This window comes from Platichthys flesus, chromosome 11, assembly GCF_949316205.1.
Source record: "Platichthys flesus chromosome 11, fPlaFle2.1, whole genome shotgun sequence".
In the NCBI taxonomy this organism is placed as follows: Eukaryota; Metazoa; Chordata; class Actinopteri; order Pleuronectiformes; family Pleuronectidae; genus Platichthys; species Platichthys flesus.
In genome coordinates this window covers 18,016,917-18,038,248 of record NC_084955.1, presented here as the reverse complement: position 1 = coordinate 18,038,248, position 21,332 = coordinate 18,016,917, and the positions used below count along the sequence as shown (strand labels likewise).

The window sequence follows — 21,332 nt, the reverse complement described above, 5'->3', positions numbered from 1 at the left end:
TACCTTTCCAGGAGCTACATTTAAAGAACGTAGCCCGGAAAGGAAAAGAACCAGAACAGAGAACAAGACTTGGCAGAGGAATCGACGGGAAGTAAAATGCCCCATAAACATGTGATCAATGTTTAAGGCTTGAGTCTGGAATGAAGACTGGCAGTGAGCCCGAGGGTAAATATAAGATGTCTGTACATCCACATTGTGATGCACTGTCACCGTGTAAACAGCAGCCGCCCGAGGCCTCCACACAAACACATCCAGTCCAACTCAAAAAGATACATTTATTCAGAGATCAGATTTTAAAACTGAACGATCTTGACTGCTGCTCAGCATTGATACATGTTTCCGTCTCATAAAGTGAAATACAAAAGTGCTTTGGAATGACAAGTCTCCAATCCGACATAGCATGACTGATTCATATCAGAATCTGCAGGCTGGAACTGGTCCTATAAAAGTTGCTTGGCTGAGACAGGCTGAGACAAGGTGTGTCCCGTTCTGTCCTACAGTCACGAATAATGCTTGTATAATGGGGCTTAAAAGAATGATAATAGGACAGTGAAACGTCTGTAAGACGCAGCAGAGGGATATATTTTACCCACTATAAGCAGGAACTAAAACATTACCAGTTAACTTCGTGGTACAGGGTAAATAGTCACCATTAAAATGTGTACTACCTGTAATTTTATGTCCAACATCGTTGCACAGGACCTGATTCAGTAAGGTGCACATTTAAGTCATTCCTTGTTTACAGTTTGCGCTATAGCTTAGAGCAAATCCACACATCAATGCATCAAAGAAGCTTAGAAAATAAAAAAAAGGGTAGCAACAATAACTTTATTGCAAGTGCTACAAAAAATCTGATTTGACCTGGCCTCGCCCATGGATCTGCCCCTGGACAGAGGGGAGGTACAGGACTTGCGGTAAATAGCTTCCTAAGCTTTTGGCACCTTGTCACCTTGCAAAAGTGACTTTTGACAAAAATGGAGTGACGTAATTGGCCAACTCCTCAAATGGCAGATAATAGTATTATGGTCTGCTGTTCAATAAAAAGTTGATAAAGCCACATGAAAAAATATGATTCGGTACAAGTTACATTATTTAGAGCATCTGTACAAGTCTCTAGTCTAGTATGAAATCCTGAAGACTATTATTCCCTTAAATCTCAAAAGACATTCACTGCAGTGATACTAATACAACACCATATCTTAGACACTGTGTATAGAAACTCTACATAGGCACTTATAATATTATATTCTGTAATTACATTATATATTTGTTCTCTGACTGGATGAGTTCGATAAGAAAAGCAAGAGAATGGTCACATTTGGAAGTTGTGTCATTCTTCTCAACTGACACTTGGAAAAATAAGCCCTTTACCCAAAATGTGTATTCTTTAAACTTTTAAAAAACACATAAGTACACATACACATGCATTGCTGGAAGTTCATTACAAATGGTTGAGCAGAGTTTATCAGCGGACAAATCCTATATTCAGTGGCTCCCCCTCCCTGAACGCTTCCACCAGTCCCTCTCAGTAGTTTGGTCTTGTCTTCTCAGTGGGTGATGGGAACAAGAGGTAGATCCCTCAGTGATGCTGGTTGGCTTTGAAGTGAAACTGCTGCTTTGGTGGTAGCCCCGTGTCTTTTTGCTTTGAGGCTGTCCCCAAAGAGAACAATACTTGGTTCCATAAGCTTTTGTTAGCGTCTGTGAATTACTGAATGCTGTACTTTGTCTCCAGCTCCTCGGCCACCCCTCCCAGGCGCATCGTCCTCAGTTTTTCCAACAACTCCTGCAACAAAGGCCTGTGCAGCATTCCCCTTTGTCCCCCTCCATTTGCACGAGACACTCTCTTAGCCCACAGCCGCAGCATCTGGTAGTGAGCCTCCCTGCAGGGCCGGTGATCCAGCTCTGCCTGTTCGATCTCTGTATCCCTCACACCTAGCGTACGCACCAGCTGCTTCACCTGCAGCGCCGAAACTAGATCCAACACTGAGTAGATCAGGTCAGAGGCTGAAGACGGGGTGAAGAAAAGGGGAGGGGTGTGTTGGGAGGAAGAGATAAGAGTTAGTAAAATAGTGCGCTGTATGTTTGGGTCAACACACTGGAACATGCTGCTTATGCACAGTTATAAATCCACTCACTCTCGATTTCCAGGGGGACACAGTCAGGCAGATTGGGTGGAAGCTGTTCACTCCCAACAGGGCTACTGGGAGTGACTTCGACGTCGCTGTTGACTGAGGATTCTTCACTACTGAGCAGGACCACCTGTGAAACAATAAAGATGAAAATGTGTTGAACATAAACCTTATTCCAGTGGTGAAAAGTGACCAGAGGCAGCAAGACCAGTTCACCTCGTACGGCTCCGATGAATCATCAGTCGCTTGGGAGGACGACTGTTCACACTTCTTCTCGATGGAGCGTTTGGTGACCACGTGAGTGATGAGAGCAACCAGCACCAGCAACACAACAGCCACAGCAACCAGTCCAGCAATTAAGGATATGAAAAATTCCACTCCTGTGTCGTTAGCTTCATGGTGATACAAGGGACACGTAGGGAAAAAGGACACAGATGGATAATTGTTAAAATCGATGTATATTTGGACAAGCAGAGGTAAAGAGATGGACTAATTGCATTTAAGTTTGTTACTGTGAAGCTGGAATTGGTTATTCCAATTAAAAAAATACCTAATAATACCAGATTTTGTGTAACATACACTGCCAGCAGAATCATGGTGGTTATATTATTTATTGTAAGGTTACTTTGTTCTTAAAACAAAGCTTTGGTTACTCTGGAAACCAGTGTAATCATATCACGTATATTCATGTGTCATATGCTCACGTTTTGGCTTCAGACTAGGACGTGAGCAGAGATGTTGGCACTCACTGCTACAACTGTGGAGAGCAGAGAAGATGTGTCACAGCATTAAAGAGGAAGTAGGAAGTTCTCAAGAGGAAGTGATTAACACAGAGGCAGGGAAGTATTTTCAACACCAGCAAGTGAGTTCACGCAACCGAGTGTTAACACTCAAGGTACAATGTTACCGCCACAGTACACAGGAAATTGGTGTAGAAATGGAAGAGAAATATTTCTTCATCTGTCACAGTTACTAAATGGCCAAGCTCACACTATGTGAACAAGAGAGTAGCTAAGGATTGTGAGATTTTGTTTTCTTGTTTTATCTTACACATATCTCCTCATTGAAAACAGGAGCCCAGGAGTCAATATATTGAACAACTGGACATATTGTGTTACAATGTCAGTAGCCCAGTTTTTAACAGCCAACTTCTCTCCTCTGTTAGGGTTTGTTCATAGAAAAAAATGCACAAGTCTGAAGTGCGCAGCTAGTTTCAATTCATCAAACCAGCTTCCCCATCTGACTCTAAATAAACCATCACAGTTGGCACAATGGGAACAGAGCGTGCACAAACAACAATGGTGTCGGCTCACCTCTTGCAGAGTTCACACTTTCTTTTGACTCTGTAGTAGTTGTCCTTACACTCACAGACTGTGTTTGTCAGCTTTGTGCCTGTGCAAAACAAGAATGATTAAATGATTATAATAATAGTAATTTACTCAACGGTGATGTTTGTGTGACAGTCACGTCTCAACACTTACAGTTTTGCGTTTCAGTTTCACCAGGTCCACATGGTGCACATTTGAGACACTCGTACGTTTCTGAGTCGATGTAAGATCTGTAATAACCGTCATTACATTGACAACTAGTGTTTTGGTCTCTTGCACATTCTTTTAGAGTCTTCTCATTCCTTGAGCCTGTGAAAAACAGAGTAAGGTGGATTGAGAAAACCATCCATTGGTGCAACACTAGTAAATCCAAGAATTGAAATGAGTCAAAAAAAGGTAATGTTGCCGTACCTTTACACACACTGCACGCTTTGCAATTGGGGGAGTAATTAATCTTATCCATGTATTGTCCATGAGGACATGGAGCACAAATACTTCTGTGACCCGTAACAATACACTCCTCTACAAGCTTATAACCTGAAAAACATTAATGTCGAGACTTTGTCAAATGGATCTAAAGCATTAGAGGTGTGATATTTCGGGTAATGAGCACGCTGCTGTGTGTCGTGTGTGTCTCTGTACCTGGAAAACATTTGTTGCAACAAATTCCTTTTTTAGAGCGGTAGTCTTCAGCGGGACACCTGTCCTCCGAAGGTTGAAAATATGTGGGAACGATCATGCACTGCAACAAAAATAGACAATGAATGTCCAGAAGACAAGTTTATTGTCCATGAGAGGATTGTTTTTCTCTTTGTTAATTCTAGGAGTGAAGTACTTTAGGTGGTTCTCACCATGAGGAGAAGTATTGTGCCCACAGGAGCATTTTTATTCCTCCGTCCTCTGTGTCCAGCTTGCTCCATCTTACGGGTTTAACTCAATCCATGTGAGGCCACCTGCAAGGTACAGCAATCAGTAAAGTTCCTCTAACCGTGAGTGAAATACTAAACAACAGAGTGCACCACTTCTTCTTTCACTTCTGGGCAAACACACAACTAAGTTAGAGTCATTATTCAAAGCTTTAAATGTCTTTAAATGTACAATTTAATCAAACTGAATTCATCTTTAACAATGTTGTTTCTTGCTAAAGTAAAGGTTGGCATAATGGTTTTTACTGAACAAGGCTCTAACGGGCTGTCATTCATTTGGGCTGTGAAATCTCTTTTCAAACACCGAAGCGATCGCCGAGAGAACGAGATCGCAAAGAAAGTGGTTGAAACAAAGTAGGAAGAGGTCCTAGTGGAATCAGAATCAGGGTTTATTGGCCAAGTAAGTTTGCACAAACAGGGAATTTGACTCGGTAAAGTGGCTCTCAGTTACTTACAAAGAATACACATCACAAAACAAACATAACAAAACAAAGCAAAGCAAAGCAAAGCAAAGCAAAGCAAAGCAAAGCAAAGCAAAGCAAAGCAAAGCAAAGCAAAGCAAAGCAAAGCAAAGCAAAGCAAAACAAAACAATGGAAGTGTTTATCAAATTAGGAGGAAAGTTCAGAAGCCTTCTTTGCATAATTTACCGAGTAACAAATATACATTCTAATCCGAGCTTCATTTAATGAGCCCCGACTTGATCACATGAAACAAACTACAACAAACAGAGTCTCCATGTCCCTCTTTGCATCTAACCAGACATTTACTGTTTATATTTACCTGTTTTAAGCCGTCCACCTTAAAGACTTCTGCTACAGGAGGTCATTTCAGAAGGTCAGGGGCATTTGATTTGATTAAACAAGCCTCCTTCCCAGTTAATAACCAGTAAACTTGAGTAATAGTTTTGAGGAAGAGACTGAAGTTTTGCTGGTGGTTTCCTGAGCACATGAGCAGATGAAACGAAACTGTGAGGAACCATTTCTTATTAAGCTGAATCATGTATTGATGCAACCACCTCTTAGCTTAAATATACCTCAAACTGACATTTCTATACTCTGCCCAATGTATGTATATTCTGTTTAGAGTGTATATATTATTTCCATTCCATTCCATACTTTTATTCTTCATGCGTTTATATTGTATGTTTACATATGACTTCTACTGATGTGTAATCTGGACTGCCCTTATTGCTGATGCAACACAGACATTTTCCCGACTGTGGGATTTATAAAGGATTATCTTATCTTATCGGGTTTAACTCACTTACCTGTGCTAAATTCATTCCTCTCTGTGCTATTTTATATCTTATATGTAATCTATTACACTGTATATATATCCCCACACTGTATATATTCTGTTTACATTAGTTCTATTCCATTTATATTATCTATATTTCCTTGAATTGTAAAGTATTGCATATTTACTTGTTACCATTTTACCGATGTCTATTTTTTCTTAACTGTTCCCTTGAAACACGGTGCATTTCCCTGGTGTGGAATTAATAAAGGATTATCGTATCATAACATATCGTAATGTAACATATCTGTATCATTCTGTGATGTATCATAAGTTATAGTAACGTATCATAACGTATTGTAACCTATCACAACATATCATAATGTGTTATAACTAGGACTCACTCACACTCAGGGAGATCAGAGCTCGTTCAGGTGAAGCAGTCGGTCAGTGACTTTGTAGAAGGTCAGTGAAACACAGAGTTTCTCTGGTCACAGCTGCTCAGGGATCAGCTGCGTCACGATCAGAGCAGAAGCTGCAGTTGGTTTGTACCGAGCTGGACTTCCTGTGTCCTCCTCCCTTCTGCTCTCACTGGACCTAATAAACAAACGTCACTAGCTTTCAGGACCTGGTCCTTACAGGAAGTCACTGAGTGTTTGTTTGATTCGCTCCAGAGTTCACAAGGCTGCATTTAAACATTGTGAAAAATGACCAAGCACGTGACCGGACGTTTATCACCTACATCTTCCCAATAAGAAACGAAATATGAACGTGAACTAGTTAATTTCCAACCGCATGAACTGAAGTGTGAGCTGGTTCAACCCTGCTTCTGCAGATGGGCTCGGTTCAGATTATTTCACATTCACATTTAATTGTGTAAAGATTTGGTTGTTTGATTTAAAAAAAGAAAGAACAAAGTTTTGTTCAACCATCCTATATTTGCCCAAAAAATGTAAAAGGCTAAGAAGCCCAAATTAGTAAGGATAAAGATTCTTTTAGTTTGATAAAAAAAAAAAGAAAGGTTCTAAATAACATCATCCTATGTTTGCTCAGAGGCACAGCAAAGAGACAGCCATATTGAATTATGGTGAGCTATGTTTTAGTTTGATTTTACATAACTTCTCAATCTTAATAACTATCATTTGGAATTATCATCATTAAAAAAAACAATGTTGAATGTATATATCTGCCTTCTGTCATCTATCTTTCCGGTGCCACAACAATATTCAGAGAAAAGGGGGATTTTTCAGGGCATTAAGACATAGTGATTGAACGTGACTAATCCCAGCTACCCTGTGACTAATCTGATTACAAATTTTAATCGTTTGACAGCCGGAATTGTAACGTGTTGTAACGAATCTTGACATATTGTAACGCATACCTTACCGGAATTTTTTTTTTCAGATAGAATTATTATAAATTATTGCCTGACCTTTTAGGCTGAAACAGAAGCAGTGTCTTTTAAGGTGGACTTGAAAACACACATTTAAATAACTTAACGGATGTGACTCTCCGCTCAAGTCAAATCAAATAGTTCGCGGAGGCTTCAGGGAATCCGACATGTTCCTGCCCCGCTTGTTTAGTTAGCCTCACTTCCCTGTAGCGTGAAGAGTCGCGTTAGAAGCAGAAAGCCAGGACAGATGTTATCAGACGAGGAGCGAACACACAAGAGTTTATCTACTGTTCTGGCGTCGGTGGTTTCGCTTTAACTGCTCCACTTTACACCGCAGCTCTCGCCCACAGACGATATGAATCACACTCACCGACACACAAGCGGTGTTTTACCGCTACGTACCTGGACATGCACCGGGGCTCAGCGCCTCCGTAGAGATCCACAAGTCGCCGCGTTCGAGCCGTAAAGTTATTTATTAAGGAAACTTGTTATTTTCGCCGGGAAGCGGAGCGACCGACGAGAGACAACAGACGACCCTCCGTGAAGGAGCGACGGAGGGAGGAGGAGGACTCTGACGGGAAGTGGCTGAGTCACGAGATCGTTTCAAGGAATTGTGTAATGAGCGCCTGGCAAGAAAGTCACCTGTCGGGGGCACACACAAACAAAAAATAAACTGTACACGCACACACACACACACACAAAATAAACTGTACACGCACACACACACACACACAAAATAAACTGTACACGAACACATACACACACATAAACGTACACAAAATTCGCTGGAAACACACACAAAAAAATTACAAAACTAGAAGGCACTCAGTTGAGTATAGGCACTAAACTTAAGTCCCATAAATTTGCCAGATTTCTTTCTTCAAGATCCAGGAAGTAGTCTCTGGGAAAACTATGAAAATGGTGAAGAAAATGAAAAAACAAAACAAAAAATGACACTTGGATTCGCCTCCGGAATCTGGATCCGCACCAACATGGAACGGAAAATGAACTGGTAATTAGAATCAGTGTCAGATCTGCGTCCTGCAGCTCCTGAGTCCGAGACACCTGCAGAGTGTGGCCAGGGTGGAACGGAGGAGGACGGAGAGGAAAAGACCCAAGGTTAATGTCAAGTGTGACATAAATACAAGGGGGAAGAGAGAGAGAGGGGAGCAGATGTTGGGGGAGTAAGGTGCCTTGCTCAGGGGCACTAGACAGGGTAGGGAGACGCTTGGATTTTTGGACAGATCAATCAAGGTTCGTCTTTTGTTGTCTCTCCGTGGAGTCGAACCAGAGACCTTCTCTGCCCATAGTCCAAGTTTCTGCCACTAGACCACCGCCTCTCCCGAAGTGCACAGTGTGTCACAGGAGTTGCCCCAGCTACCTCGTGCTCCAGCATCTTAACTATGGGATGGTTGAGGACAGACTCGACCACGGGAGGATCAGACGAAGAGCTTCTGATTGTTTCAGATTCCTGCTGATATTGTTCTACTGCAAGTGTTTATGTTGACATATTAAATAAAGTGACATTTAGAAACAGTGTCACCCCTTTGTTCATCGGAGAGAATGTTGATTTGTTTGTAAAAGAATCAGTATGAATGAAACAAATCCCTCTAGTCAAGATGTTTTTGTTTATAGCGCTATGGGCCAACATGAGGTTTTTATCTCAAGTATCTGCTTCAAGAACCCACAGCATTGGTCTAACCATACTAGAGTCCTCAGCTGTTTCTTTAGTGGTGCACAATCCTACTGTGTCAGCAGTTATTGATTAGTGTTGATCAGCGCCTTTTTGCCTTTCAGTCAAATAGAGGTGGCACATTTTATTTATAAAATAATGAATATGGACACTGGATGTAATTGTTCTTAATGTGTTTTTTTTTTCACTGAACAAACTTCATACGCTATATATGTATCACTGTGTCCATGAATATATTTTAAGCTGATGCTTTTTAAGTATCATCATAACCAACAGATCTAATGTAGAAATGAAAAATAGAGATAAGTAGTTATTGAGTTCAAGTTTCATTTATGTCAATCCATTTTTGTAAAACCTTCAGTGGAACAAATTGTGTTTCTCAGGACTCAAGTGCAACTTAGTGCCTGAGTTAAAATCATTTAAAATATCAGACAAAACACAAAAACATGAAGGTAAGCAGACAGAGAGGAGGACAGAGCTGCAGAAAACGTCTCCTGAAGAGAAATTTAAAAAGCTCAATCAGCAGTGACAAGTAGTTCCTCAGAAAAACCACATCCTTCCTTTTCAGTGAGCAAACACCAAAAGTAGGATCTTCGTCTCTGCACCTCTCCTCCTCCTCCTCCTGTCTTCACCTACATTGGCACAGCCACTTCGACTGCAATCTCCGGTAATGCACACACTCATGCCTCTGAGTGTCACACAGTATTTCAGCTGGCCAGATTAGCTTTTGTTTATTGCCATTTTTACTGAATGAGGCCAACATCTTCCGGGCAAAGAGTTCTCTAAAGCTCCAACTAAGCACAGTAATACTACACGGTCAAGCAGCAGTGATAGTGAAACCTCCTGAGAAGCATGACCAGGTTTACTGTCAGCTCCGAGTGATGTTGTTGCTCAGTCATTCTTTCGCTCAGTCATCGCTGGACTTTGTTTGAGTGCTGCTGCTGCTGCCACACGCTCCTTTAAGACGCCACTGCTTTTTCACAACTGACAGGAAGTCACTCGTCGGGGTCTAGTTTCTGTGAAAGCTGAGACGAATGGTTTGTGAGAGGAGAACACATCAGACTCTCGGTTTGAGATCAGGACTAGGGACTCTGCTGCTCTTCTTTAATTTATTTTCCTGAGATCTTCATACTTTTTTCTTCTTAAAGAAAGAAAATCACTAGTGACAGGATTTAGTGTTTTCGTGTGTTTGGGAAAGACCTACACACAAATGCTAATTAGGTATTGTTGATTGACTCAAAAGGTTCTCACGACCACAAAGTTCACTCTATAATAGAAGCGATTTCTGAGAACAACATCAATCTGTTTACGGCCAGCATCACTTAATGTTTGTGGTACACTCAGTACACTCTGGGGTAATTTAAATTAAAATCATCATCAAGTATCAAGAGAGCGTGGCCTAGGGGATATAGCGGGTGCTCTGCAACGAGACGGTTGCCGGTTCGAATCCCACTCTGTCCCATCTGCATGCCTAAGTGTCCTTGGCAAGATACTGAACCCCTAGATGGCCCCTCATAAAATGATGAGTGTTCTAAAAATGTAAGTCGCTTTGGATAAAAGCGTCAGCTAAATGACATGTAATGTAATGTAAAGCATCAGAAAAGGTCATACTAGGTTACAATTAAACCAATATACTGCTCAATTTGAGCCTCCTGTGTCACTAAATCACAAGGTAGAAATATCTAAGTGTGTGTGTGTGGGGGGGGGCTGGGGCAAAGAGCAAAGAAACTGTCAAATCTAAATGTTGGTCTTTCACATTGAGTCATCACTTACGTCTTGAATGAAAACTCCCCTGAGACACTTCTAGTCCCCTGTTCAGTCTCACACTCAGAGGGTCGCAGGACGCATCTCTTCTCATCTCCTCATCCACCGTGAGTACAGTAACCACATATTTGGTATATAGCTGGGGGGTCAGACCTCTGATGAGTGCTGAAGTTAGTTGATTTACAAAAATATGTTTCTGTGATCTCACCTGCAGTATGGAATGATGGGTGTTTGGAGGCATATAAGGCAAATTATCAGTTTTACCGGGGGGGACGCTACATGTTTTTTCAAATCTGAAGTATGTCGGTAATGTTAAGCACTGTGGATGTATGCTGTTTCCTCCTCCTCTTCTTCCTGCTCATCCTCATTCCTCTCTTCCTCCTCCCTTTCCCAGATGCAGCTCCTCTGTTACGTCGCTCTCCTCTTCCTGTGCAGTCTCCCTTTCCTCTCATCTGTGTTTCCACTACAATGCAGTCGCAAAGAATATCGCTGGCCAGTGACCGACTCCAAGGTTTGCTGTAAGATGTGCCCACCAGGTGTAGTGATTATTCTCTTCATCATGATATAAGTTATGGTTTTGAGGCAGACAGGTTTAATCAGGTTGTAAGTGTAACTACTCTTTGTGTGCGTGTTCTAGGTGAACATATGAAGCGTCGGGACCAATGTGATATAGTCTGTGAACCTTGCCCGGAGCTACGATACAGTGATAATTACAATGTGGAGAGCAGTTGTACAATTTGCAGTATGTGCACAAGAGGTGAGTAATTTCACAATTAAAACCTTTTAAGACTGTCAGTGACTGTGTCAGTACAGGGATGATAACATGTTTTATATGATTTATTATTATAATATGAGATGACCTGATGCTTTAGAATGTGTCCTACAGGGGATTTTATCCCTCTGTTATCTTTATCTGATAATAAATGTGTGCCAATTGTTGAAAAAAACTGATAAGAGCAGAAAAAACTTATAAGCATACGTGCTGAAACAGATCAGTAGATGTTGTTTGAACTGGTTGTGATATGACAGAAACAAGCATTTGAGCGTGTGTCTGTGTGTGTATGTGTGTATGTGTGTGTGTGTGTGTGTGTGTGTGTGCATGTGTGTGCATGTGTATTGTGTATTATGTATGACTGTAACCATTTATACCACACACCCATAAAGAAGGCCAAAGAATGTTACTCAACTTTGTGCATCAGGACTTCAGAGAAGTTTACCCGAGAAACATTAAGGTCACTTACATGGGGGGATTTCCCATTCTCTGGGGTATGGTGGGATACAGTCAGATAGAGATGAGAGAGAGAGGGGGGAGGGGGGGGGCTAATCATGTTGATTTGATCAACAGCAGCAGCAGCAGCACAGCCCACCGAGGTGTTAAAAAAGAATAGACCATCGTCATGTCAGTGGAAAAAATTGAAAAACACAGAGAAGTGGTAAACATCGGAAAAGAGCAGCAGACACAAATGTCATTTATTATTAGTCAGGTCTTTGCCTTGCTACAGGTGAGCAAAACAACCTATTGTGCTTATTTCCAAATGTCACAGTGGAAAATGCAGAAGACAGAAAACACACAGAGAGTTTGTGAGTCTGAACTGTGGGCACATGAATAGTACAGCATTTTCTTTTGACTTTTGACTTTACATATTTCAATCCGGTGCTAAAGGTGCCGCGATAACCATATTTTCAATTTGCCAATACGTGCAGAATTCTTGTCTCATAAAAAACCCTTTAAAGCTCCAGTGTTTAGAATCAGGGAGGATAAATGTGATTGTTCAAAATGTTTAATTTTGTTTTTAAAACTTAAAGAATATTTTATGACAGAATAACACTTTCAGTCCTCAAATCCCATCACATACTCGCATATCAAGAGATAATCCAGTGTAAGGAATATTAGTATTTTAGATTAATAGTAATTTGAAGTATTGAGTGCAAACCACTCAACCCTGCCAAAATGCCGCTGAGCAACAACAGTCCTGCTCTGAGGTCACAGTTACGTCTCAGAGCCAAACTGTGACCTCCGACCTCCCATTGAGGAGGACAACTTAAAACCTTTAAACATATTAAATGTAAAGTTGAATTAAACTCACTTGCTGTAAAAAATACATTTTAATGGTGTTTTTGAGGACATTTTGTTTTCAGCTTCAAGAAGAAGTCAGGTCGTCTCAAGTCAAGACATCTGCGTTTGAGATTATAATGAATCGTTTTCTAGCCAGACTAAGATATGACATCTCTCTGATTCATGAGCATAAACGGCATCCAATAAATGGATACGTTTATAATATACATACATGAGTAGTGATGACAATGGCCCAATGTCTGCTAATTTGTCAGATCACACTGGCGAACGCACGTTAAAATAATCTGTAAGAAAATGTTTCGTCAAAGTGAAATTCTATCTTAACAGGGAGATATCAGTTGTTTCTGTGTCTGGCGTGTTATCTACAGTGACGGTATGACCATCTTATGACTCAAAGCCAGAATCTTTACCTGCCCGGCCCAAGTTGTGATTCATTTCACGTTTCAGTTTGCCACACTTTAACATCAGCCTTTGTGTATGGGTGTGTCCAACTCTCTCACGATTACACTCAGATTCATGACAATACTTTTTCTTCTAATGAAAACCGTTTTTCGCTTTGTTTTCACAGATAACATGGAGTATAAGTCAAAATGTAATCCCACTCATGACGCTGTGTGCAGCTGCAAAACTGGCTTCAGCTGCAAAGACAAAGCCTGCACCCAGTGTGTGCCGATACCAGTCACCGCCAAACCCACCCTCCCTCCATCCACTACCAGTAAGACACAAAGCGACTCACATAGACCCGTTGTCACTGTAATGAGGAGGTGGAACACTGAGACACAATGGACAGGTATTGATTGGCCTCTTTATTGTGTCCTCAACAAGCTTTCAAATCAAGTCTCAGTCACTGATACTGAGTGAAATGAGATTTTAAAAACTGTTTGTCAAATTTGTACCAGATGCTCCAGAAATTGATATAGGGAAAGTCTTCACACTGTAAAAAATATTTTTTTTACGGTTCCAAAGTTCCCAAAATGTAGCTATGAAGGACACTAGCTGACTACAGATATATACAGTGTAGATTTCAAACACAACACACTACTTACAAAGGGGTTCACTGTTTTTGTAAAGGCTCAGCAATAAACAGCCACGTTAATCCCTCTGCAAATTCCCTGGAGCTCTCTACAGCACCACACTGCAGCGGGGCAATCAAGACGCCACTGTGACAGTAGCAGCACATTACAGCATCCCTGAGTGCTTGCTGAGTTGAAACAATAATTAATAACAATAATCAATCCGATAATCTCAGAAAATTGTATTTGGCTGAGTCATTTTAAATCAGGACGTCTTAACGCGGTTTAAAAAAAAGAAGTGCTCTCGGTGTGAGCTGACACACTGATCTGAACCAACAGTTGAATTATGAATGCCTTCATTCTGTCTAAAGTATTCCTGTTTTTCTCTTCTTCTTCTATTTCCTTTCAGTCTCCAAAACTGAAGAAGTCACAACATTCAAGCCCAATAAACCCATCGCAGGTAAAGTTAGCTCTCGTGGCTCTGTGCCAGTGGAAATGATCGATCTCTCACTCCAGTGGATGTTCACGTGTTCTAACGATGCCTCTTTCCTTCATTCTCACAGAGACGGTGTGGTTCCTGGTGATAATCGCCCTCCTGTGTATCGGAATCGCACTTGTCGTCATAACAAAAATAAAGCCCCTACTACGCTGGATCAGGTCCAAGGACAGTAAGTAGATCATTGTCATGAGACAGACACCGCAGCAGTATACAAATACAGGGAGTACACTGAGCATAGTGCTTTTATATATATACTTATGTGAAATATTACATCCTGTTTGAATTGAATTTATATGAAAAGGTCCCCCTCTTCTCTTCAGGCTTCTTTTTCACTGACAAACCAGAACAATCCTACTCTGAGGACGACAGTGAATGCACGCCTGTCCAGGAAGTCTGCGGGGAATGTGATCAACCTATCGATGTGTGCATCAAATGCTAAATAGGTGACGAGAAAAGGTGACGAGAAAACATCCTGTGTGGCTAAGGACATTTATGGCTAATGAGGCCAAACTCCACTTCAGTCCATGCTGGCGAAAGAACCAGAGAGGTCAAGTATTTCTGGACTGATTCGGTTTCCTGAGCGGAAACATGAGTCTTTGACATCTGTGACGATAAGATGATAAAAGTGTATAAAACATGGAGATAAAGTGTAAATACAGAGAGGGACACTGCGATACGCACAAGTTAGAAATTTTGCACCATGTTGTAGTTGGTATGTACTATGGTACACAAAAGTTAAAGTGTGTATATATGAATACATTTTTGCTGTAGTTTTGTGGTTAGATCATAGATCATGTGGATTTTTTGTAATGAATATTTCTACTCAAATGTACACAAAATAAACTTTTATTGAAATTAAAATGTCTATCAATTGTAAAAGACTTAAAAAAAATCCAGGTCTGATAGGGAGGGAGGACAGAGTTTGTCAAAAAGTGTTCAGAAGCACTTTCCAGCTGGTTGTCAGTTTCTGGTGTGTATGTCTTTTTTCCCAGAGCCTGCAGGACACAGTGTCCCCGTAGAGCACTGTCCTCCCCTGACAGTTTGTCAGAGGACAATAAAATGTGCTCCACACCTATCTTTAGTTCCACAGTTATATAATTCCTTCCTGTGTTTGGAGTCATGGTCATAACAATCAACACAAATCCTCTGGGAATGCTGCGATGCATCATAGCTCCTCCTCCTCTTTGGACATGTGGTAGTCCTTCCCCTGCTCCTGCGAGGGGAAGAACATGTTTTCCATCTCCCCTCTCCCCTCCTCCTCGGACAGATGAACACTGGGAGAGGACGTGGGGTGACACACAGGACTGTCTCTTTCCTCGTCTTCTTCGGCGGCCACTCTTTCAGCCACCTTCGCACCTTCAGTTGTCGAACCGACTTGTCCTGTAAACTGGCTGATCAAGCTGAAGATGACCGTCCCCGGGTTGTGGACATGGACTGGACCTACAGAGACATCAAGTCAAGAATGCACAAACGTTTTACTTGTCTCGCTCACAGAGAAGGTACAACTGTGTCTTTCCTCTAGTTTTCATTTTCACATGAGAGTTGTCATTTCACTCATCAGTACCCAGATTGGCTGCTGCGAGGGGAGGTGGCTGCTGCTTTGCTATGAATGAGTCTCTGGGGAACTGGTGACTTGACTCCTTTGACTTGAAAGAAGCAGAAGCCCGTCTTCCCTAAACACAAACAAGGCCGACATGTTTGAGGAGATCAAAGGATAAATGATGCCATATATGTAAATTCATGATAGAATGAGAAGTGTATTGCTGCTATGCCAGAAAAATAAAAAAATGGATCTGTATCCTCTTATAACACTTCAAACATAAAACCTTTCACGTTATATTGTGAAATATTATTTTGTTTTAACGATAATAAGTTATCAAATAATAAGCCTACCTTGATTCATTCAATGTTGTAACGCTAAGGGTTATATGTCATAACAATTAAGTATCACATTAAAAAGTGATACATTAACATCATAAAGTGATACTGATCTGTTTCTTTCTTTTTCCAGCGCGGCAGCAACACTTAACCGTAGACTTTAGAAACTTACCTCAGTACATAGCTTTGCAATAGCTGAAAAAACAGTAGATTAAGTAATGAGAACTGGTAGCGAATAGAGATTTATTTACATTCGTCTAAAAATGAGTAATCAACATGTGTGTGAAACCTTGACACTGTAAGAACAGGACAAATCTCAAATCTCAGTCATTTCTAAACTTCTTATGCTCAGTGTTTATTGTTCTCCAGAGATGATTCAACCCAAAGGTTTATGAGCGACAGCCCGTCCTGCATGTGAGCGCCATCGTACCTCGCTTGAAACATGTTTCATCTCCTGGTTGACGGACGCAGAACAGGACCACGAGAGCCACACATCCCACAACAACCACTGGAATCAAGATGGCTGCCAGCGGACTGCCCTTCACGTCTGAGAGATGGAAACTGGAGTCAATGTCACCGCTAACACACGCTGTGGTCAGTTTAAGCAGGTCATGTTAAGGGCCCCGAAGCCACTCCCAGCGGATAGTGGGCGAGAGGCGAGGGCCACCCTGGATGGGTCACCAGTCACAGGGCGTATAGAAACAACCACTGCACTGCCATGCCACTGGGATCACTCATCCAATAGATCCATACATAAACAATGTAGGTGAAAAAGGTTTGACATGATCGTGGTGCTAGAGGACTTGATCAACTTGATCCTGTGTCTCCATACAAAACCAATATTACTCTCACACTTTTTTAATCGGAATCATACACACTCACCTGCAACGGGTGTTGGTGGGACTGGTTGAGGGTCACATCTGTGTGAGATAAAGGTCTGAATGTAATACACCGTCAATTTGAGATCGTTCTGTAAGTCATCTACATGTTCAGTGCTACAATCCAGAGACATTAGATCATTTCCTGTATCTCAGGAAATCATTAACTCACTCGGGAGACTGACACGGTTTGGCATGGGAGCTGCTACGTCCTGAGGAGTTGAAGGAACCAGTCTGCTCATCGTTTCCCGAGGTCACGTCTGTTGCTGATGGAGGACAAGAAAAATCAAACCCAGGTTTCGTTTCAGATTTCAGACAAACACAGGATAAAACGGAATCTCAGTTCAAAAGCCGCACAGGAACAGACCATTCACATTGTAATGGTTTTTGGAAATTAGATAAGTTAGATATTTAAGAGAACTTCCGTGGCTTATGTGTAAATGTTCGGGCCAAATGTTCTCCACCCTCTATTCGGATACGAAGCTAACATCCCTGATATGAAAGCTGCCATCTTTGGCCAGAGTCTTTGTGGTAGCGTTCCAGGGATGGAGCTGCAAGTCCCACAAATACACCACCAATCACCATGGAGCATCAGTCTCAGCTGTCAATCAGGACATTTCACAGCGCTTATACCACATCAATCAACCAACTAAAAACCAAACTTACTGGACGTCCCCTCTTCTAACATGGTGGAGAGGGGCTTTATGCTGGCTGTGGTCGTTTGCTGTATCTTGACACACTTTGCACAGTGCTTGGTGTACGAGGTCATCTCGGTGCATTGGAAACCGGCCTCGCAGACGCACTTTATGTCGGACGTGTTGGTGCAGGGCTGAACCACCTTCAGGTGATAATCTGATGCACAGAGAAACAGAAGCCATCGCAGATTTATCTTTGACTAAAAGCAAAAATATTGTTCCTAGAAATGCTGAAGACTTCAGGCACAATGACCCATGTATCGTGTACCTGGTCTGCAGTCTCTGTAGCAGAGGTCGCAGCTGTCGTCTAGGTTCCAGTCATCCTTGAAGCTTCCGTCAGGACATGGCTGACACTCGGTGTCAGACTTCTGATACTCACCTGACGGAGCAGAGAGTGACAACAACCGGATGATAAAGAGAACTGCCGCCACCTGCCTGCTCTCTCTCTCTCAATCTCTCAATCTCTCAATCTCTCTCTCTCTCTCTCTCTCTCTCTCTCTCTCTCTCTCTCTCTCTCTCTCTCTCTCTCTCTCTCAGACTGCATAGTAATGAAGGATGTGGTCATATATACGGCAAATGTTCGTGCAGTTTTTCATCGAGAGAGACAAAGAGTTGTGCAGACAGGGTGAGAGAAATATAAATAATGTGTGTCTCAGTGTTCTAAGTATAATCATTTCCAGATATCAATTCATTCATTTAAACAGTGAGTCACAGCCAAATGAGGAACAGACAGAAAAGCAAAGAAGCTCAGGTCACGTAGGATGATTTTCTTACCTGGAGGGCAAAAGTTAGGCTTGCTTCCCTTGAGAGTGTTCATCTGTTAACGCATTAATACAAAAAGAAATCAAACAATTTAATAATAATGCAGCCAAAAGTATCTCACAGATCATGTTTGCATGAAGGTTTGAGCTTTTTCTTACGCTTTAAAGCAAAGAACAGTGTTTTTCTGTGAGCATGTATAATAATGTAGGTGAATAAACTGAAGGATGAGGTTACCAGCGGAGAGGTGAACACCAGCTGTGCCGAAGAAATCAGGACAATCACAAAGTATTGCACAAGCCCCATTCTATCGAGGAAAGGTAGAAAAGTCAGTGGGAGATAACAGGTTATCACTTTGAAAGATAAAAAACACAAGGTTTTATATTAAAATATGGTGGAAATTTAAAACCTTTACCTTAAATATGATGATGTCCTTTGTTCTTCTTCTGTTTTTCTGTTAACTTCCTCAAGGTGTGACTCCTCTATCTCTCTCTCGTCTCTCTCTCTCTCTCTCTACCCATCCTCCGTGTCACTGTTTCCTTACCTGCTTACAGTTTCTTGTGTTCCTTTCCTCGCCCACTCATCTCTGCCATTCTGCTGCCGTCCTGTTTACACGCTCAGCTCTCATGCCTGACTAATTTGCCTCTTCAAAGACTCATCAGTTTCCGGGCAAACTGTGAAGTTTGACGAAGAGTGAAGAGAAGAGATAGACGTCTTCTCAGCAGTGAACTTGTCTTAATCACAATCTGATGAAGCAGCTCTTTTTCATCGCGGCGGTTATGATTTCATTTCTGATAGAGATCCAGTTAATTCCGTACATGCTCTACAGGCTGCAAGTGTTTGCTCATAATTTTTTTCTTCAGCAGAAACTTAATTTAGTGTAGCTAAAGGTCCCCCAATAGTTCACCCAATTTAAAGCTAAAGTCAAGAGTGCTTGAAGGGACTTTGACACATTCTCGTCTTCAACAAACCTCTACATTTGAAAATGCTTTAGGCAGAGAGCTAAAGGCCTGTGGCTTTGTCAGGGGCTCTCTGATCATAGTGGTGTTTTAGTCTCCAGTACAAACTTGATCATAGATGTTCAACCAAACTGCCATTGATTTGAACTAATGTAAACTGCCTTTCTCTGGGGGCCCCCTCTGAGCGCAGGGCCTCCACGCCCCTGTTCTGAGCGGAACATACTCCTGTAGAGGTGCTCAGATCATTTGTCTAAATAAATATAGCAGTTATGCAAAAAGTAATTTACAGAATAATTACAAAGTAAAAGTCCATAATTCAAAATCAAGTACTGAATGAGTGAAGGCACCGGCTCTTATAAAAGTATTACCTGATAAATGTTCTTAAAGTATAAAAGCAATTGGAGAGGAAAAAAGAAAAAAATGAAGTACTGCTGCATATATTAATATCGGTTTGTTTAATTTTTGCTTCTTTGTCCATCAGTAGATAATCGGACGTCTTCGGGCCCCAAAGGATCATTTCATGAAAACATGTGTTGAGGGGAATTTGTCATTGGTGGAATTGGAAACAACTTCTCTGGTTAGTTTGGATCAACAAACAATCACACGTCAGCTCTTTGCTCAGATGCATCTTTTATTCTTTCAGTCTCTCTCCACACGTTACATACTGTCGCTCTGCAGTGAAGCTCTGTAGCCAAAAATCGCTTTGTCTTGATTTTTAGAGATTGCAAAGTCGCACGTCTGGAGCAGCCAATCAGAGTCCAGGATTGTCATCAAATTGTGGTGTGACGCCGAATATGATCAAAACGATTTGAGGCTTCCACGGAAGAGGTGACTTTGAAAAACACTCTAACTGCCTTGAATTCCATCGAGGAGCCAATTAGACAGGCGTACTGTAGTGGACATTTCTTTGCAGACTTTAAACACAAGTATATATTCTAAGCTGTATTTCCTTTACATGGTTATCAAAGCCATCGTACAGTCATCTCGCTAAAGCATTTGCATATAAGTAGTTCATTTCTTAAACTTGAGTTATTTTTAAATAGACTTTACTCGGCAACCACATACACTCATACAGGAAGAGTAGCTATGGAAAAAAAACTCCATTGACATTTGATTTTAATATATACATTTTCTCGTGGGTGATTATAATCACAAGACGACTCGGTCTCAGAATTTCACTTCCTAAAGTTAAACTGCTAAACACAGTGATGACATCGAATTATACTCGTTATGTTTCCTACTTCTTCATGTTGCAGATTTGCCAGTTTAAAGCCTTTTTCTTTAAAAACACTCACTGTACAGGTAAAACACTCATAAACATACACACGGGCACATGCATACGTAGAGACTCACTCTGTGCATGGAAGTTAAACTATACAGAAGGAAACGTGTGTGTGTGTGTGTGTGTGTGTGTGTGTGTGTGTGTGTTTCATGTCTGTGATATCCTGCTGGTTCAAACAGCCGTCAGCTGATTCCACCAGCCACACATGCATGAGTCTAAATAAACTTCACACTTTTTTTTTTTTTACTGTAGCAAAGTGGTGAAGTGTGAGTTGTAGTAGAAGGAGAAAAGAAAACATTCAACCACACATAGGAAACCATATCTGATAATAGATCTGTGATGATTGATTGGTGGGGGGGCTGTTTCACCCCCCCCCCTCCCCGACAGTGACTATTTCCAGCGGTATATCTTCACACATGTTTTACTGAAGCAGCGTGAATGTGTGCAAGTTCAATCTCATGTTTCAATGTGCAGAGAAAACCTATTTAAATAAAGTCTAAACGAGGTATGTGTTCATTTATTATTCTAGTATCACACTTTTCTATTTCCAGCGTCTTGACATTTTTTTTTTGTTACATGTTTTACAAGTTATAGTGCGGCTTGTTTCATAGAGGACATTTCTGCTTCCTTTCTATGTGCAATCGTTTATAGGCTCAAAAATAGGTTTAGTTATATACATCAAGCACCTTGGTGTTACAGCTTCGGCAGCTAGTCATTCGGTTTGTTTTTTTTAATTCCTGTTGATTCAAAGTATGACGAGTTCACTTTATTTTGGCACTCACCGGCTAACCGACATTATTTCATGACCATCTTTTTGTTCTT

General features: G+C 41.3%; 4 protein-coding genes across 5 annotated transcripts in view; 1 reads left to right on the top strand and 3 right to left on the bottom strand.

Moving 5' to 3' along the window:
- Nucleotides 1-261: 261 nt before the first annotated feature.
- On the bottom strand, nucleotides 262-7,896 carry tnfrsf1a (tumor necrosis factor receptor superfamily, member 1a). Its single transcript, XM_062400012.1, has 10 exons — nucleotides 7,416-7,896; nucleotides 4,309-4,410; nucleotides 4,100-4,199; nucleotides 3,869-3,994; nucleotides 3,611-3,766; nucleotides 3,443-3,521; nucleotides 2,834-2,886; nucleotides 2,346-2,521; nucleotides 2,136-2,259; nucleotides 262-2,004 (listed from the first exon to the last, which is right to left on the bottom strand). The coding sequence occupies exons 2-10, from the start codon at nucleotides 4,375-4,377 to the stop codon at nucleotides 1,706-1,708; spliced, it is 1,182 nt and encodes a 393-aa protein (XP_062255996.1). The 5' UTR covers nucleotides 4,378-4,410; nucleotides 7,416-7,896; the 3' UTR covers nucleotides 262-1,705.
- Nucleotides 7,897-10,445: 2,549 nt separating this feature from the next.
- On the top strand, nucleotides 10,446-14,896 carry cd27 (CD27 molecule). The gene is made up of 7 exons (XM_062400057.1): nucleotides 10,446-10,577; nucleotides 10,865-11,006; nucleotides 11,108-11,227; nucleotides 13,116-13,262; nucleotides 13,970-14,020; nucleotides 14,124-14,228; nucleotides 14,380-14,896. Exons 2-7 carry the CDS (start codon nucleotides 10,865-10,867, stop codon nucleotides 14,496-14,498), a joined length of 684 nt encoding a protein of 227 aa, XP_062256041.1. The 5' UTR covers nucleotides 10,446-10,577; the 3' UTR covers nucleotides 14,499-14,896.
- si:dkey-260g12.1 (tumor necrosis factor receptor superfamily member 5) lies at nucleotides 14,890-19,035 on the bottom strand. The gene is made up of 11 exons (XM_062400023.1): nucleotides 18,685-19,035; nucleotides 18,507-18,576; nucleotides 18,285-18,327; nucleotides 17,779-17,889; nucleotides 17,482-17,667; nucleotides 16,988-17,081; nucleotides 16,820-16,857; nucleotides 16,368-16,484; nucleotides 16,110-16,132; nucleotides 15,624-15,732; nucleotides 14,890-15,499 (listed from the first exon to the last, which is right to left on the bottom strand). The coding sequence occupies exons 2-11, from the start codon at nucleotides 18,573-18,575 to the stop codon at nucleotides 15,225-15,227; spliced, it is 1,065 nt and encodes a 354-aa protein (XP_062256007.1). The 5' UTR covers nucleotide 18,576; nucleotides 18,685-19,035; the 3' UTR covers nucleotides 14,890-15,224.
- An 803-nt stretch (nucleotides 19,036-19,838) lies between these two features.
- iffo1b (intermediate filament family orphan 1b) overlaps nucleotides 19,839-21,332 on the bottom strand; it is a 12,521-nt gene continuing 11,027 nt past the window's right edge. For both annotated transcript variants that reach the window (XM_062399942.1, XM_062399943.1), the window contains exon 9: nucleotides 19,839-21,332. This exon is cut by the window's right edge. The gene's annotated coding sequence lies outside the window, so the exon portion shown is untranslated.